A 15,645-nucleotide genomic window follows, 5' to 3' on the forward strand; every position below is an offset into this window, starting at 1 on the left:
CGTCGAGTGTCAGGTTCAACTGAAAACTGGCCATTGCGTTGATTAATTGCGAGCCACGTGAAGCGACATTACCGTGCCGTAGAACAAAGAAGAGGGTGTATATTAATGTCATGAAAGAATGGGCCGCCCACCGGCCCCAATACCGCGTGAACTATTGCAAAATCTTTAGGGACACAGACCGTATTCTGAATATCATCTTCGTGATGGAGATCGTGTCAGCCGATGAGTCACGCGACGGCTAGAAACCGAATTAATTATTGCCCTTTTCGGAGAGCTTACAATTCTTACAGAAACAAAATTAAACTTTGAACTACCCCGTAAGGCGGAAAATATAAACCAGGAACAGTTGAATGTAACAGGAAAACTTGGACGCCTTTCGACCATCGAATCCTGGAGTGTTTAATGGAAGACAGATTGAGAAGCATTCCTCTTAATCGACAGGTTCAGATAAAAGCCTTCCAAGCCAGGGAGGGGCATTGAAATCACTGCAGAATGAACGAGCTCGTTTAAAAGAAACTAGGGACAACCTTTTTACGGCTGTTCATCGCGCTAAGAGAATGGCGCAGAACGATTATCCTTAAGAGTGCGTTCTACTAACTCTGGGACCACCTTGACACGGTTGTTCACATTTCAACCGAATGGTTGCACTATTCTGTAGCATCGTTATAAATAATTACGATTAAAAGGAAATGTCATACCTCGTAACCGGGATCGAGTGATAACCCATAGGGGGTTGCTTGTTTCTCGATATTAATTAAATGTCACGTGAATGGACATACATTTGACCAGGAGTAGGAGGAATAATTATGCTAAGCATTTAGCTCCGCTGGATTGTCTGTAAAAATGATTTGTAATGAGAGTCGCGATAATAATCAGCGTTACGATCTTTAAGCGGGCATTCGAACGTTGCAAGGTTTAACAACGTTTATGAACTTTTTCCAGTTTATGTTTGTAGCTTTTCAGAAAACGACTGCAACGATTCGATAATTTCGCGTGCGCATTATTTCGCAATTTTTCCGCACTGTCACGCAACCAACCCGCCAATTAAGTGTCTCGATACACCGTATCGGGGAAACCTGCGTGCATCTCGATCGATCATCCACGCAGATTGTCGGGCAATACGCGCGCGTCCGCCATAAATCTTGGGAAGGAAGTTTCTTTCACCGAAACTCTTTCCATCCAGATTAAACGCGTGCGTGTCGAGATCCGAGAACAATTTGCCCTTGTAAATTCGATACCAACTTTCGAAGATCATGTGCCATCCTGAATTATACGAGGGCTTACGCCTTACGCAATCCCGACTCGAAGCGCACGCAAATATTAACACCGACCTCACGAACGTTAATTAATCGAAGACACGTTACATGCTGCCGCGTCGCGCCGCTTCCTGTTTCGATCACGGGATCTTCCTTCCCTTTCGATCATTTCTGCCTCGGTACCTTTTGTTCGCGTCTGATATTACCTGGAAGTACATAGTTTGTCATAATAACATTATTCTCGAATATTTATACGCTCTTTAACCCTTTACCGGCCGCAGTAAATAAACCACGTTATCGAATGTCGTACATTTTACCAGAGTTACTCGGGGGAACACAACGATTATTTCCAAAAAATAAATCATGCGCTGGAAGCGGAAAATAAATTGTCGCCGAGCTCGGCTTAAAAGTTTTTATTCGTTTGTTGAAATATCGATAACAAATATACATAGAAAATAGAACAACAGTTGATAATTCAGTAAAAGGAAATGAATCAAGCCTGCACCGACAAATGCTGCGGGAAAATATTGTGAAAACGAGTGTTTCCAGGCACGTTTGCTACGCAAATATATCTTTTCGCTAACTCGCACTATATATGTATATATGTACCATGTGAATTCAATACTACCGTATCCGACAGATCAGCTAATTAGCAGGGAACCTTTCGATATCCACTGAACGATTAACTGTTGATCCGATTGCTTTAGAACTCCGAGAAAACCTGCCGGCGAAACGGTCTCGTCGCTCGAGTAAACAAATAAATAAAAATTATTTTTATCGCATGTGTATAATATGTATATAAATACGCAGTGTATCCGTAAATAATACTAACGTTACAATGTAAAATTCGCTATCCTTGTATTGGCTGGATCTACCAAAGTCTTTCCTTTTTATTATTAGAAACACACGCGTGAAGAAGATCATACAATTATGAGCGAGTGTGCATGCATATAATACAGCATACAGCCTTCTAGCAGAGATTTCGAAGTGGATCAGAAAAAGTACAGATACTTAATATCAATTATATCGATCGTGCCTATCGATGTGTACCGCTTGACTGACAATGAAACTTTCCACGGTGTAACTGTTGGAAAACAGCAATTTTTCACAAGGTATTCTCAACTTTTGCTCATCGCTCGACCATATTTCCTCTTCTACTTTAGCGATTGAATTACTTCGAGCTCCTGTCTCGATCTCGTGTCTTTGATCCATTCAAAGATTTGCATATCGCTTGTGTTTTACATACTTTTCGAGAGCAACATTCATTCTCCAATCAAACCTAGTATAAATCATTCAAAATTCTAATAATTTACCGTAAAATACCTCGCAAAAAAGTGCGCTATTGTCAAATTGCCTTATACCGTTCGGTTGCCTAATTTGCAAGAAGTATACCTTACGAGCACAACAAATCTTCGTGAAATTGGTGTAAAAAAATCGTCTATACGTCTATAGTCTATGGAACAACTTTGCTCGACGCTATGATCGCATTTTTACAATTAATATCAGCTACTTTCGAACTGTACAACTGGATGGTTGCTGGAACTTGCATACAAACTAAACAGACGTACCGCGCACGATGCGAATTCTATTGCGACGCGTGTAGAAAGTAGAAATACACATATACATATGAATACGTTTGGCGTTACAACATTCAAAGTAGTAAGTAGTTCTCTTCGCCCTCCTACTGCAAATATACATTATCGCAACGTCTGTGAACAGTGAGAAGCCCAAAGGTGCTATCGGCGAACTAAATGATTTGCATTGGTTTGAGATTCAGGCTACTACTTCTGTACTTGCGGCTTCCGCCTAGTCAATGTTTGTTCCAACCACTGTTATAAAGATCACGAACCAGAGGCGGACAGAGCACCTCCGTCGAATGAAAAATTAATAACGCTTCGTTATTTATTCGTCCTCTTTTTAAAATGCTAATAAAAGACAATTTTACTGTGAGCGGAACAGTGTAATAAAAATATGGAAATGAAGGGAACTATACTTTCCGTGTCATGAATTATATTGCAACGCGTGTATTTTTATATCGTACCTGAATACAAATATGAATAGTAACAAATATTCAAGGTTAGAGAGGAGAATTGCGATAATAAAGTCTACTTGAATCGATAATATAATTGATGATGCAGAAAATAGAGTTCTTGCCATTTCCACATTCTCATTGCACAAATAGCTTCGCCCCCAGCGAATTTCTCTGAGTATTAACATAATTTTGATTCAGCCTACACATCGTGTATCGCAATTGATAAAACCATCTCTGTTCCACGCTGACTTGCTAAAGTTTAACACCGTTAACGCTTCCTTTCCATGTTATTTCTTCCTTTAGCACAGGCGAACTAATTTCGAACTAAGTCACCAAAGAACGATTTGTTCTAAAATTAATTGTAGATTGAAAGACAACATTTTAGTAAAATTATATCGGTGGCTGTGACGCAAGCCTCACGTTTTCGCGATCCTGTGGAACGAAATAAGAGATACTTGAACAACGATACATCAATTCAGCACGTTTGTACCCCTTCTACTTTTACATTTAATTTTTACATTTGATTTAAAATACAGTATATGTGTACATTGGAACTATGTGTATATATATATATATAATTTATCCTACAAGTAACGATTTATGCACAGTATGTACCAGCTACGTTTATTTGCTTAAGTCCACGTCGTCGTTACAGATTCGCGCAATGCAGAATAATTGCAAATATGTATGTACGTGTATATATATATACATACTCGTAATTTACATTTAAAGTAATCGCCACGCGTACAGAAAAATATATTACATTGCGGCTATAAATCCATCTACACGAAAGCGGTGTGTGTGTGAGTGTGTCTGTGTATTGTGATAGAGCGAAAGGAATCGTTCTCATTACAAAAAATTAAAGTTAAATCACTGTATAATATAATAAAGCTGAGCAAGAAACGCGGCCGGTGTCGATTGACTGAAAGCTAAGAACCCATTCTCGATTGAATTCCAGCTTCTCACTTTTCCACCTAATAAAAAAACAACGGAAAGACGGCGACGTAAAATATCCTTAAGAATGTAAGCGTAATCGCGTGAGCAGTTCGTACAAAGATCAACCCTTCGCTAATGTGTTTCCTAATTCTCTGACCAAAGTGTTGTTATTTAACTATTTCGTTAACTATGCCCGTAAACAAAACGTTAAACTGAAATGCAAAGTCACAAATGCTTCTCTCTTAGGTTCCGTTTCGAAAGAAGTGATTCAAGCGAAATCAAGTCTAACTTTCCGAAGGTAAGTTTGAACGAAATTGGTATCTTTTGTATGAAGAGTGTCCCTGAACTGGTGGCGCAACTCAAGAAGAAATGAATTTACCTCTTTCCGGTTTCACTGCCAGTTCAGAGACACTCTAAATAACTATTTACATTCAGCTAAAATTATCATGCCATTTCGTGTTTTATTATTAATTCGAACTAAAGTCTTCGTCATAATACAGGATTAGTAGATCAAAAATCATGTTTAATACTTACATATATCCGTTCGTAAATATTACAACATTTCCGTGTTTGAAAGAAAATACAACGTTTAACGAAGAGTATATAGTTTAGAGAATTTTTGGTACTTGATATTAGGATAAACTTTTACATACTACAATTCATGTTTTTGAAAGATAATTAAACAGCTTTTGCAATTTATATATTTTCTTTCAAATCAACGGTGTCTTGTTATTATACGGAAAGGCAATTTTTCATATAAGTGTTAACATAATTTCCACCAAGCCTGTATATATAGTTACATATATCACAGCTAAAACAAACGTACGCCTCCCCCCCCCCACTTTTCGCTGTGCCGTATCACAAAAGAAACATTTACGAAATGACGTTTGCGTAAAATTACTTTTATATTCGCCATCTAATCGAACACATAGGTAAATCTTGGCCAAGCAACTGAAAAACACCCTGCACAGTTTGCGCTATCAAAGCTGCAAAATTTTCCGGAAGTGCCTACGTTTCCGTGTACTTTCGCGTGTATAACTTTCGATTTCCTTTGTTTCCTTATCTAGGCGCGTAACTTTTTAAATCGCTACAAACTAACTGTACATAATACGCACTGTGCAAAGACAAGAAAACGCCTGAACGAAGAAATGCTGTTCTGATTTTATTGGTGGGATTACCAGATGTCCGAAATTAGTCTGGGTAGTCTCGACGTTTAATTGCATCCGGGACTGTGTCAAAGATTGGAACATGACTAAGATTTTTCAATAAATGGTACCAAAAATGGTAAAAAATAATGGAGAATAAATTACTAACTTATGGACGCAACAAGAAACGATTAGTTCAATTAGATTAATTTATTGCTAACGCTACCGAAGAATTCGTTAAGAAATTGTTAGCAACGAATTACAGACTTTCAAAAACTATAAAATATAAAATAATTAAAATAATCGCTGATTCATAGAATAAATCTTGACTAAACATGGCAAACTAAATTATTGAACACATAGATTTTTGGTATAGGAATAAAGATAGACATTTTTGTCTCTGCACAACACATGAACGCAATTTATAAGATTCTAAAGCTGAAACCACGTTACCCGACTCTGCATCGATACCCGAGTCTAAATATCGTACAGGAGACACGTCTCAATCGAGGAAACATCGCGAATCCGACGGCGAGACTGAACTCTCGTTTCTGAACTAAAACTCCCTGTGAATTACGTTATGAAAATATAACGAGGCGGTGTTGAACACTGTAACATATGTATATGTATACGCACGTATATTATTTATATATACTCTAAACGCTATTGGACTTGTCCGTGGCGTTCTGTGCAATATCTAACACGTTCGAACGGAATATCGATGATTATAAATCTATCTATAACTTCATGTACAGTTGATCGATAACAGGTTGCACTTCGCTAATTACATTTCGTACAAATGTCCCCTAAAGCGTGTCCCATTATGCTTTCGAAGTGTCAAGATTCAGTCCCACGATTCTACGATTATTGAGAACAGTCCTCGCAATTGATGCGGCGTGCTTGCCGCAGAATGATCCTTTTACAGAATGATCAAACTCGTTCTGCGTATTATAAGGAAGAGAATAGAGAATCGTGTATCGTTATCCTCGCTTACTAACCTGTCCAAAGAACATTACTACGATGGACGATTATTAATATGGTTTCATCTCTGAATTCGTTCTGCTTTCTTAGTCCTTATCGCTAGGAGCGTTAACGTCCATTTTATTTTTCACGTTTATACTCCTTCTGCTCTTCCGACGATTCTTCGCGCACGGCTGAAACCATTCTTAACATAAGAATGGCCAATAGCTTGTCTAACGGATCCATGAAACCTCGTTGAATCCATTTTGGTATCGTTGTACGGGCATGAGAAAATCCTAACTTTTGCAAGATGTAGTCGATGCCATAGGGTTCGATGCTCTTGCCAGCCCAAGATAGTAATCTTTAACAGAGAGAGAAACGTTCAACATTATTCCATAATTAATAATCTGAATATTTTAGAAAATATTACAGGAGAATTTCTAATTTCAATTACTATTGTTGCTCTTATCTTTTAGATGTTTGTAATTTCCAATGTAATTTTTCCTATTTTCTATTTTAACGGTTACTTAATATTTGAATAGAAATTTTCATAGACATTATGAGAAACGATATTACCTAACAGTCGGTTCTAGGTGCCAAGTTTTACATCTGTACGATCTCCAATCTTTAATAAACATATCTGCAGGGTCAAATTGTTTCCGTTTCTTTTCGTCATCCGAAGTAGTCGATGCTGCACTGGAAGTGCTTGCGGTAGACGCACTTCCGCCTCTCTTTTCTTGAGGATCTGGACTATGCGCACCCATATTCTGCATAATAACAATACAAAAAATAACAATGTAATTCATACCATAATCTTGACGCAATGAAAAACATAATAAAAACTACTCTTACCACTTTTTCCTTTACGTACGAGGTAATCAAGTCATGCAGGAAGAAAAAGGCCTCTGCATCCACGGTAACAAAGATATGGTCCTCAAATTCTGTTATAAAACTACATTCGACTAATGGTTTTTCACCTGTTAAACAAGTAGTTATTATACACATAACATATTTTGTAATGATCTTACCGTAGCTAGTAATTACATTGCACTGCTAATCGCATCACTAATACTAGTTCATACGCTGTACAATCACAGTGTACAATCGATTTTTTACATAAATATAATTTGTATATTAGTTCAAAATGCTCTAAAAATTAATAACAGCCTGTATCTAATGATATCTACAGTTATACAGTTTTCGAAATATTTTTCACGTGTTTTGCGATTTGCGATACTTTCCCGGTGCAATTAATTTACTACGCTAATTATGCTCTTTGTGAAACTAAGCAATTCTTTTTCGCTGACAATGAACGAGTTACGAGTAAAACAACATGTTCCTTAGTTGTATCATTGATTATGCAATTTTTTAAATATTCTATAATGTTTTTTAATCGTATCAGTCTGTGCACGACATGCGCAATTAGTTGCATTATGAAATATCATGCAAATCAATTTTCGTACAATACAAAGCCGTCTATCACAATGCGTCTTACCAGACTCGAATGAAGTCAACTTTCACGTTGTACTTACTATATAAAATATGTTTAGGAGCTCCTAAAAATATACGAAGAAAATAGTTGCAACAATTCAGAGAGAAAGTTTCTACTAGACAGAATTATATCTTTTACATTTACAGTCTTGTTCCGATATACATAAGGCAGCTGAATTTTTAAATGAAAACAACAAGACGCGGGTTGCTCACCAATAACGTCCGGAGTTTTGGCTGTCTGAAGATGTTCAGTTTTCAAGTATAATTGCAATGATGGTAGCGCAAATATAACTTCTCTCGCATGCGAGTGTTCCTGCAATTTTCCAGAAGTTGTTGACGTACTTCTTCCACGAGTCACGTTGCCACTGTCGGACGTACTGTCTGTGCGTTCTCTTTCGACACATGGAAATCGATCTACGGCTATAAAAGATTGCAGACACCAGTTAATTTCATATTCTGAGCCTGCGTTATTTGTTAACAGGTTTACTGCCGTGTGGATTTTGTCTGTTTCGCACAAGTTTTATCTACGAGGCGGTCGACGTGTTAACTTAAAACATTTACCATCGATTTCGCTGCTAGCAAATGCATAGTGAAACCATTCTTGCAGTGATTTGAACTGCGGCGGGAATAGAACACTGCGGCTCAATCTACAAACTGTAGCCATTGAATGATGCCTCGCGTGTTGCTCCTGTTGTTGGCCTAAACTAATGGTCAATGTTTGCACGACGTGTACGTCACATGTATTTGGCGCTGAAAAATGCGTACTCGTTAATAAGTTTTCGTACAATTAAAACCTGAATCTGGAGTTGGGCGTTATTTGAAATAAACGTCGAATAAACTGATTTATTCGTTATTTGAGATAACGTTTGCCCAACTCTATCCGAATCTGACTGAGTCTCGTAATAATATTTACATTCGACGCTTGGGATTTCCTGAGCTTCTGTAGCAAAACTGATGCAAGGTTCCTTCAACGAAAACAGCGCCCAACTTTTGCTCTTAAAATTGATTCCGTGGAAGCAGGCTAAGCTAATGTTGCAACCATGAAGCTCCATCGTTCCACCAAGTACAGTTCCTGTTGTTGGTAGAGAGAATCTTAAACTTCCCAACTGGAGGTCTGCTACTTGAGCTAACACTCCTTGCCAATGTCTGTGATGACGAGCGTCTGATATCGTTGTTTGATTTATATTACACGGACCTGTAATTTTACATACTGCCATTAAGTGCACTGTTTCATTATTTACAGTTCAAAAATGATATTTATACCTTCACCGGCAGTTCTGTACTTCATCTGCCTCTTTCTAAAGCTGCTGTTGCTCATTTTTTGATGTTTCGGTTGTAAAGAACTGAATACCCGTTTGCTACTCTTGAATTGTTGATTGAAAAACTCGTCCAATTTATAATACATTTTTAGAAGATCCGCTGTCGTTGATTTGCTAATCATAATTTGCAATTGATCCCATCCTAAATCGCCGTGTATGAAAATGATCGCTGGCCTGTATTAATATTTGAAGAATTAATGAGATTAATTTAGTCAAAATGTATTAGATCGGTGCGGAAGTGTGTAGATAAATGTACGTATAAGCAACCTTCTTGTTGGCATGAAAGTTTCTCCGCTATGACTTCGACTAATCTTCCACTCATCTCGCAAAGTAACATCCAACGAGGAGACTCTGGACATTAGCACGCTAGTGCCCATATAATCTAATCTCAATTCCAGCGCAAATAGTGTCAAGCCTAGAGTGTGATCAGGTTCTATTCCAGGTTCTTCTCGAATACGTACTATAAAATAATACGACAATTAATGTACAAAACATGAATTCGTCCGATGCAAAAGTTATGTCCATTTACTTACTGCATGTATCAATTTTACTCAATTCTATAGTGCCACCCACGATACCACCCTTCGCGTCTAGACTGGACCCTTCCAAGCCAACACCTATGTACAAATTTTTATGCCCGGTGCTACCGATAGAAAGTCTTCCGTCTGAACAGAAATCCTTCGTCATCCAAGTAACGTTTCCCATCACGTTGCTCATGTTCATGTGAACATTCAGGCGAGTGAAATTTATAGCAAACAATACTAATGTTTCCCATGCAGACTCTCTTAGCTTCACTTCCGAGGCTGTCTGTTTGTCCGAAGTGAAACTCCACCCTCTGCCAATATCTAATACGAAAATAATCGATAAGATTGAAATAGAAAAGATAGGGTAAGATGCAGCATACCTTTCAATCGCGCGTGCTTCGGCATATCGCTCTCCAAGCTCAACCTTAGCTTGTCTCTGTTTAACGTTGGACTTCGTTCTGGAGCACTCTTCGATAAACCATTGGTTCCATGTTGTCGTTCGTGGTGTTTCAGCAAAGAACTGCCCATGACAGCTTCGTCTTGATTCATAGAAGGACTACCATCGCCCTCGGAGTACGCTGTACCCGAACTTAGATCACCCAAAAATAATCGTCGCATAATACTGCGTCTGTACCACGCCTTTGGAAAGGCCAGTATCTCGCTTAATCTTCGCATATCGTACTTGAACGACGCAGACCCGAAATCGACAATCGCTGTAAAATTATTCAAGAAATATTTTAGTATTCAGGAAAAAAGATATCTTTTAGCAACGAGTCCAATGGCCGAATCAATTAATATTTATACGTACTAGAAAATCGTATAACTGCACGGCTAGTGTCTAACATCTTCTTCGACTGTTCGCTTTGGAAATTTAGCTTCCTACTTCTCGCGATATGGAACTTTACAAACTCGACGTTGATACTTAAGGAATCCTTCCTCTCGCTGTCCGATAGCGGCGACCACTGGGTTTCCTTTAAGCCGGTTTTTTTCCCACCGCCATATGGATGGAAGATATAAATGGAAAAGTCAGCGAGACAACCGGTGACGGATAATCCACCGATGGCCGAACTTGATTCTTTCCCTGTGGACTGCGTGCCTGGAGATTTGTACTCTCGAAACTCTATGAGCTCCTCTTCCGCTCGCTTGGACGAAAAGACTATGTCGAGGGACGGCAATTGAAGCATACATTCTACACGAGACACTGGTAAGCAGGAAAACCTGGTGGGTACGAAACAACATTATTATGGCATTCGTTTCTTGTTAACCCCCTGCACTATTATAACGTCGAGTCAGACTCGTGATGAATTCTGTTCAGGTTCCTATTAAAAACTAACAGATTGTAGTCGTACAGCTTACCTAAATGTAGAGGGTTGCATATGAAAATATACTATTACATCGACAGGAAAACTCGCATAAACATAATTGCTGCTGCTCGCCGCGGTGGCTGCCCAGGATGTACTTTCTGTGTTTTCCACAGGATAAACCGGGTTCGTTTGTGCATTGCTATGGAAGTTTGTTTTACACGGTATCGGCTCTAACGTTTGCTCCAAAAATTCAAGGATATGGGGACTTATTATAGTTTCTTCCGGTATACTCTGAAGCGTCATCCACGCGAACAAACTGGCCTTCTTTGTGCTGGATTTTCTGAACGCTGTTGCCGATGGCGTGGGATTCAGCATACTATTGTCCGATGAAACGCGGGGAGACATAGATTCTTCGGGAAGCGTTTTAGATTCATAGTGCACCTGAACAATTTCATCGGTGTTAATATCATTGAAATATGATGTTGCTTATATCGTTAACACTCGCACGGCCATAGGTAAAAATGTTACCCGTTTTTGATAAGATAAATTCAACAATCATTGCTACGTAAATATCCTACCTTTACATCTAAACCGGGAATATGAAAAATTGTCAAGTCCACGAGGGGTACGTTTGTATGTTGCAAATACCGTAATCGGGACGTGCTCGCAGTAGACGACTTTTCTTTACTACTTAAGTGTTTTCTACTACTACTAGGACTGCTTGGTTGAAATTCGAACGTGCCTCCCGAGCACGATCTCTCCTTTTTCATTCTACTCATACTGCAACGAGAATTATACATATTAATCGATGAAAAATTAACGGAACGCCCAAAAATATAGACTCTACTACTTACATTTTAATTTCATCCTCCTTTCCTGGATCTTTTGTGTGGAGTACACACTGGCCACTGTTAATTAGAACTTTTACGTCGAGTTCAAAGTCTATATTAGGATCTTGAGGTTTCTGAGGTGTTATGTATGGCGACGACGTCGAAGAGGATTGCTCTTTCGCGAACGAATCGAGCAGCGGAGCGCTGGAAATTATTTGATACAGCAATAAAAGAATCCCTAGTATGTTTCAAACTTATGCATTGCACGTACTTTCCCTCCATACTGTCGTAACTCGAGGTACAACTGATATCCCTGCTCTTCTTCCTCAATTCGACTCTTTCTCCCTCTATTTCAATAGTTTGTGGCCAATCCAATTCTCCTTCTGGTAAACTTAATTCTGATCCGGCGCTTGGCAGAGACGATTGCCTGTATAATAAAATTATATCGATCATGATCACTCAAAAGTACATTGAACGTACCTAACATACCTTCCCATCGTGTGCGTATCGCTAAATGTAACTCGCGGACCACTAAGACCTCTTACTCGAAGGGAAGCAGACCTGCAAGCGAATATTTATTATTATCCTTTTCGCGTAACATGTTAGGAACAAATCCAATCCATCACCGAAATAAAACTGTATCTTACCGACTTGGACCACTCCTAGGACTACTTTCATAACTGGCAGAATTGGCTGAATTGACTTCCATGTTTATATCTTCAGGACTCTCTAGCTGGTTTTCAAGTGTCGGCGATGGTACTATAAATGATCGTGATCGATATGCATTTGTCTTACCACCAAGCCCTAATTTACCTTTTATTCCAGACGCTTTGACCGATTGCCTCCGTAGTTTCTGAATCATGTCTCTGAATAATACGCAAAGAAATATTATTAATCATTGTTTTAATAACGTTCAGTGTTAAAACTTATTACGCGTAACGCATCTTACAATAATACCTTCTAAAATCTTTGAACACGACAGCCTCTAGTTCATGAAGGCGCTTCATTTCTTGTTCTATGGTTCCATGGGAAGCACCCAGTGATCGTAGGTCGTTTATGATTTTCGCTTGTTCGTTCATTTCTTTCTCAATAAGTTTCGATCTTTTCTTCGCATCGAGCGTTGGATCGAAGACAAACGCTGGTAAACTGTCTGTCCAATTCTTCGACTTCCTTATTAATATACTTTCCTGTAAATAAAGATAAAGATATAATATTTAAAGTGGTACGTGTTACTAAACTATAGAAACTGAAATATAAATTTGGGAAACGAGGCATCTTTTTATCATTTTGAATACATTACCGAACCAATGGGGCCAGGGGAATTGGATAAAATAAATATAATTAAACCATACTTTTTTTTTAACCTGGCTAGTGCTATTATCTGGCTGATCCGCGTCGTCGCTATCGTATTCTGCAGGTGCGTGAATGTCGTCTTCCTCAGAGCCAGTCAACATTGTTAACGTATGTCCGAGCGCTGACAGTTGTTGTCCGACACTAACATCCAAATGAATATCAACACCTTCCATTTGCCATTGTACATTCAAAATCCACTTGGCATTATCTGGAAATAGATGAAGTACATTGCACACAGTCCAAAGAAACTTATTGCAATATAAGTCTGCTTTCATTACCAGACTTGTCTGGTTTTTGTGCAATCGTTCTACTGCACACTTCGTAAGTGCCTTCAGACACCATACACAGATTCATTATGCTACTATCAGTCGTGTCTGGTTTCCAATCATCCAAAGATGTTTCAAAATCTTCGGCAAACCTCAAGCACAGGCCCATAAATCTGTACGACGTAATCGGTATATTATAAGTCCTCCTACGAAATTTATTAAATACTGGATGCATCGCAATGGGTACAAGTTGAAAATTTTTGGTACTCGAGATCGCGCGAAGCTCATGACATTGTAGATTGTAGGTTATTGGTTTCGATGACTTTCCTCAATGTCAAAATAAAAAAAAACATCAAGGACTTTGAAGTAGCGAAAAAACTTGAAAAAATTATTTCTCCAACAGTAGTGTAAAAGTATAAAAGAATGGCGGAGATGTCGCCTTGTACCTCCTGATGCAACACATCCAGTACAATAGAGTTAGCGAACAGCATACCTTCCTTTACTGACTAAGCTACCACTGCTGCACGCAGATATGCTTGTATTTTCCAAGGTCACTACAACAGCATCCCTCGATTCACCATCGTAGAGTCCTCTATTCATTCCCCAAGTAGGCGGTAGAGGATTTAGTGGTATGCAAATACCCATATCGTCTACAGTTAATTGCAAAAACAGCGTTCCCAAATGAGGAGCGCTAAGCTGACTCGTTATCTGCCCAAATGGAACCTTCTCGAACACTTGCTGCGTAGCTGTCAAAACTTCTTTATTCAAGTTCGCTCTCTTCTCGTTCCAGTACTCGTACGCGTTTTTATAATTCAACCAGACGAGGATGGCTTTGTCGATAGCTACCGGTTGGATGTATATCAACGGGCGTTTCAACGTGATTAAAACCACTTCTTTATCGTCGCCCTGCGCCATTTCTTCTTGAAAGGCATTTCTTAATCCTACTCTAGTATTGAAAAACGCAAACTGCTGGAATTCCGTTTCGGCCTCTTCGAATAAAACGTTTTTCAGCAACTGCCCGAGACTCAAGTTAATATCAACTTGCGCCTTCCCGAATAGTTTCATATATGGATTTGGCTGTGTAGCACCAACAACGTTTTGTACTCTATTGGACAATTGAAGTTCAACGGCTCCAGTCTCTAAGCGCACTGCTGAATTCGTTGGAGTTGTTGCAGTCAGTTGCACTCTCTGTTGGCGATAACAGAGATAAATCATAACTAATGTAGAAATTTCAAGAGAATCATATTCGGTATAAATAGTAACCATGAACACGTTGTACCTTGATGCGAATAATTAATGAGAATAATATTCTTTTCACCGGTGAATTATTCGGTTCCTCATCCTCTAACCACAAAGGAACAGGCTTCTCTCCGCCATAAACTTTCTGTACAACTTCGTTCACTTCTTTCATGAACACTTTTTGCACAAATACTAAATGGTTGAGGAGATCCGTGGTCAAAGAATGTTCAAATACACCGATGTCGGCAGTAGCACTCAGGTAGCTTCCCTGTCTTAACACCACGCCGTCTGTGAATCATAAGATGTTTAGACTGTAAAGGGTAATGTTTTAAATTAATTACGGTATAAATTGTTATAGATCACACTGACCAGCCAGTTTACTGTCGTTCATATTACTACTACCATCTTGAATGTATTCCGCGGATACGTGTACTTTAGGAAGTTCAATGCTAGCTTCGGAAGGTAAATTCGCTTCGGTCACTTGGAGCTTTGTCGTGAAACTCAAAGTATGATGAGGTAGGTCTATTGTAAACTTGGCTTTACTGCCAGTTATACCGGAACTAGTAACTTGATCCATTTTGTACTGTGCTTGCAAAGACGGTAACAAAGCCGCTGTTATACTCAAACTTTGAAGTATAATGTTGAACTGCATAACAATAGGTTCCAGTAGACTAGATATAACTTGTGGCTTCTGTATATCAACTTGTGGGACTGAGGGATAGCGATGCGGACTACCAGGTACACCTGCGTCCGCATCGTCCTGTTGTTGGCCTCTGGACATTCTCGAGGAAGTCCTTGTTACTCTGAGTTCCTATATGAGAAGTAGATAATCCAACTGTTACGAATAGGTATCGAAAACAGTGGTGAACTTGCAGAACTAACAAAGCGAGACCGTCGCTAATATACAAATGAAAAAGCTGTTCAAAATATCGATTTCTACAACTTATCCGGTAATCATCGAAATCGAAGCGTAGGTAGTTGTTCCGCAGT

General features: G+C 39.0%; 1 protein-coding gene across 7 annotated transcripts in view; it reads right to left on the reverse strand.

Annotated features, from left to right (window-relative positions):
* Positions 1 to 1,654: 1,654 nt before the first annotated feature.
* The window catches only part of Tweek (transmembrane protein KIAA1109 homolog tweek), a 28,604-nt gene continuing 14,613 nt past the window's right edge, over positions 1,655 to 15,645 (reverse strand). For 2 of the 7 annotated variants that reach the window (XM_076421748.1, XM_076421747.1), the window contains exons 28-51: positions 15,025 to 15,466; positions 14,696 to 14,943; positions 13,910 to 14,604; positions 13,429 to 13,589; positions 13,150 to 13,358; positions 12,755 to 12,984; positions 12,445 to 12,663; positions 12,287 to 12,358; positions 12,069 to 12,224; positions 11,822 to 12,001; positions 11,546 to 11,747; positions 11,020 to 11,408; positions 10,472 to 10,881; positions 10,044 to 10,376; positions 9,673 to 9,984; positions 9,407 to 9,599; positions 9,084 to 9,313; positions 8,734 to 9,015; positions 8,382 to 8,570; positions 8,034 to 8,240; positions 7,862 to 7,885; positions 7,182 to 7,306; positions 6,906 to 7,096; positions 1,655 to 6,690 (exon numbers count right to left, since the gene is read on the reverse strand). In XM_076421748.1, coding sequence (XP_076277863.1) covers positions 6,471 to 6,690; positions 6,906 to 7,096; positions 7,182 to 7,306; positions 7,862 to 7,885; positions 8,034 to 8,240; positions 8,382 to 8,570; positions 8,734 to 9,015; positions 9,084 to 9,313; positions 9,407 to 9,599; positions 9,673 to 9,984; positions 10,044 to 10,376; positions 10,472 to 10,881; positions 11,020 to 11,408; positions 11,546 to 11,747; positions 11,822 to 12,001; positions 12,069 to 12,224; positions 12,287 to 12,358; positions 12,445 to 12,663; positions 12,755 to 12,984; positions 13,150 to 13,358; positions 13,429 to 13,589; positions 13,910 to 14,604; positions 14,696 to 14,943; positions 15,025 to 15,466 — 5,919 coding nt within the window. In that variant the 3' untranslated portion in view covers positions 1,655 to 6,470. Of the gene's footprint in view, positions 6,691 to 6,905; positions 7,097 to 7,181; positions 7,307 to 7,861; positions 7,886 to 8,033; positions 8,241 to 8,381; positions 8,571 to 8,733; positions 9,016 to 9,083; positions 9,314 to 9,406; positions 9,600 to 9,672; positions 9,985 to 10,043; positions 10,377 to 10,471; positions 10,882 to 11,019; positions 11,409 to 11,545; positions 11,748 to 11,821; positions 12,002 to 12,068; positions 12,225 to 12,277; positions 12,359 to 12,444; positions 12,664 to 12,754; positions 12,985 to 13,149; positions 13,359 to 13,428; positions 13,590 to 13,909; positions 14,605 to 14,695; positions 14,944 to 15,024; positions 15,467 to 15,645 lie in introns of all 7 variants that reach the window. The other 5 variants (XM_076421751.1, XM_076421749.1, XM_076421745.1 and 2 more) reach the window with 4 other exon arrangements.

The sequence above is a fragment of the Lasioglossum baleicum genome, chromosome 4, assembly GCF_051020765.1.
Source record: "Lasioglossum baleicum chromosome 4, iyLasBale1, whole genome shotgun sequence".
Classification (NCBI taxonomy): domain Eukaryota; kingdom Metazoa; phylum Arthropoda; class Insecta; order Hymenoptera; family Halictidae; genus Lasioglossum; species Lasioglossum baleicum.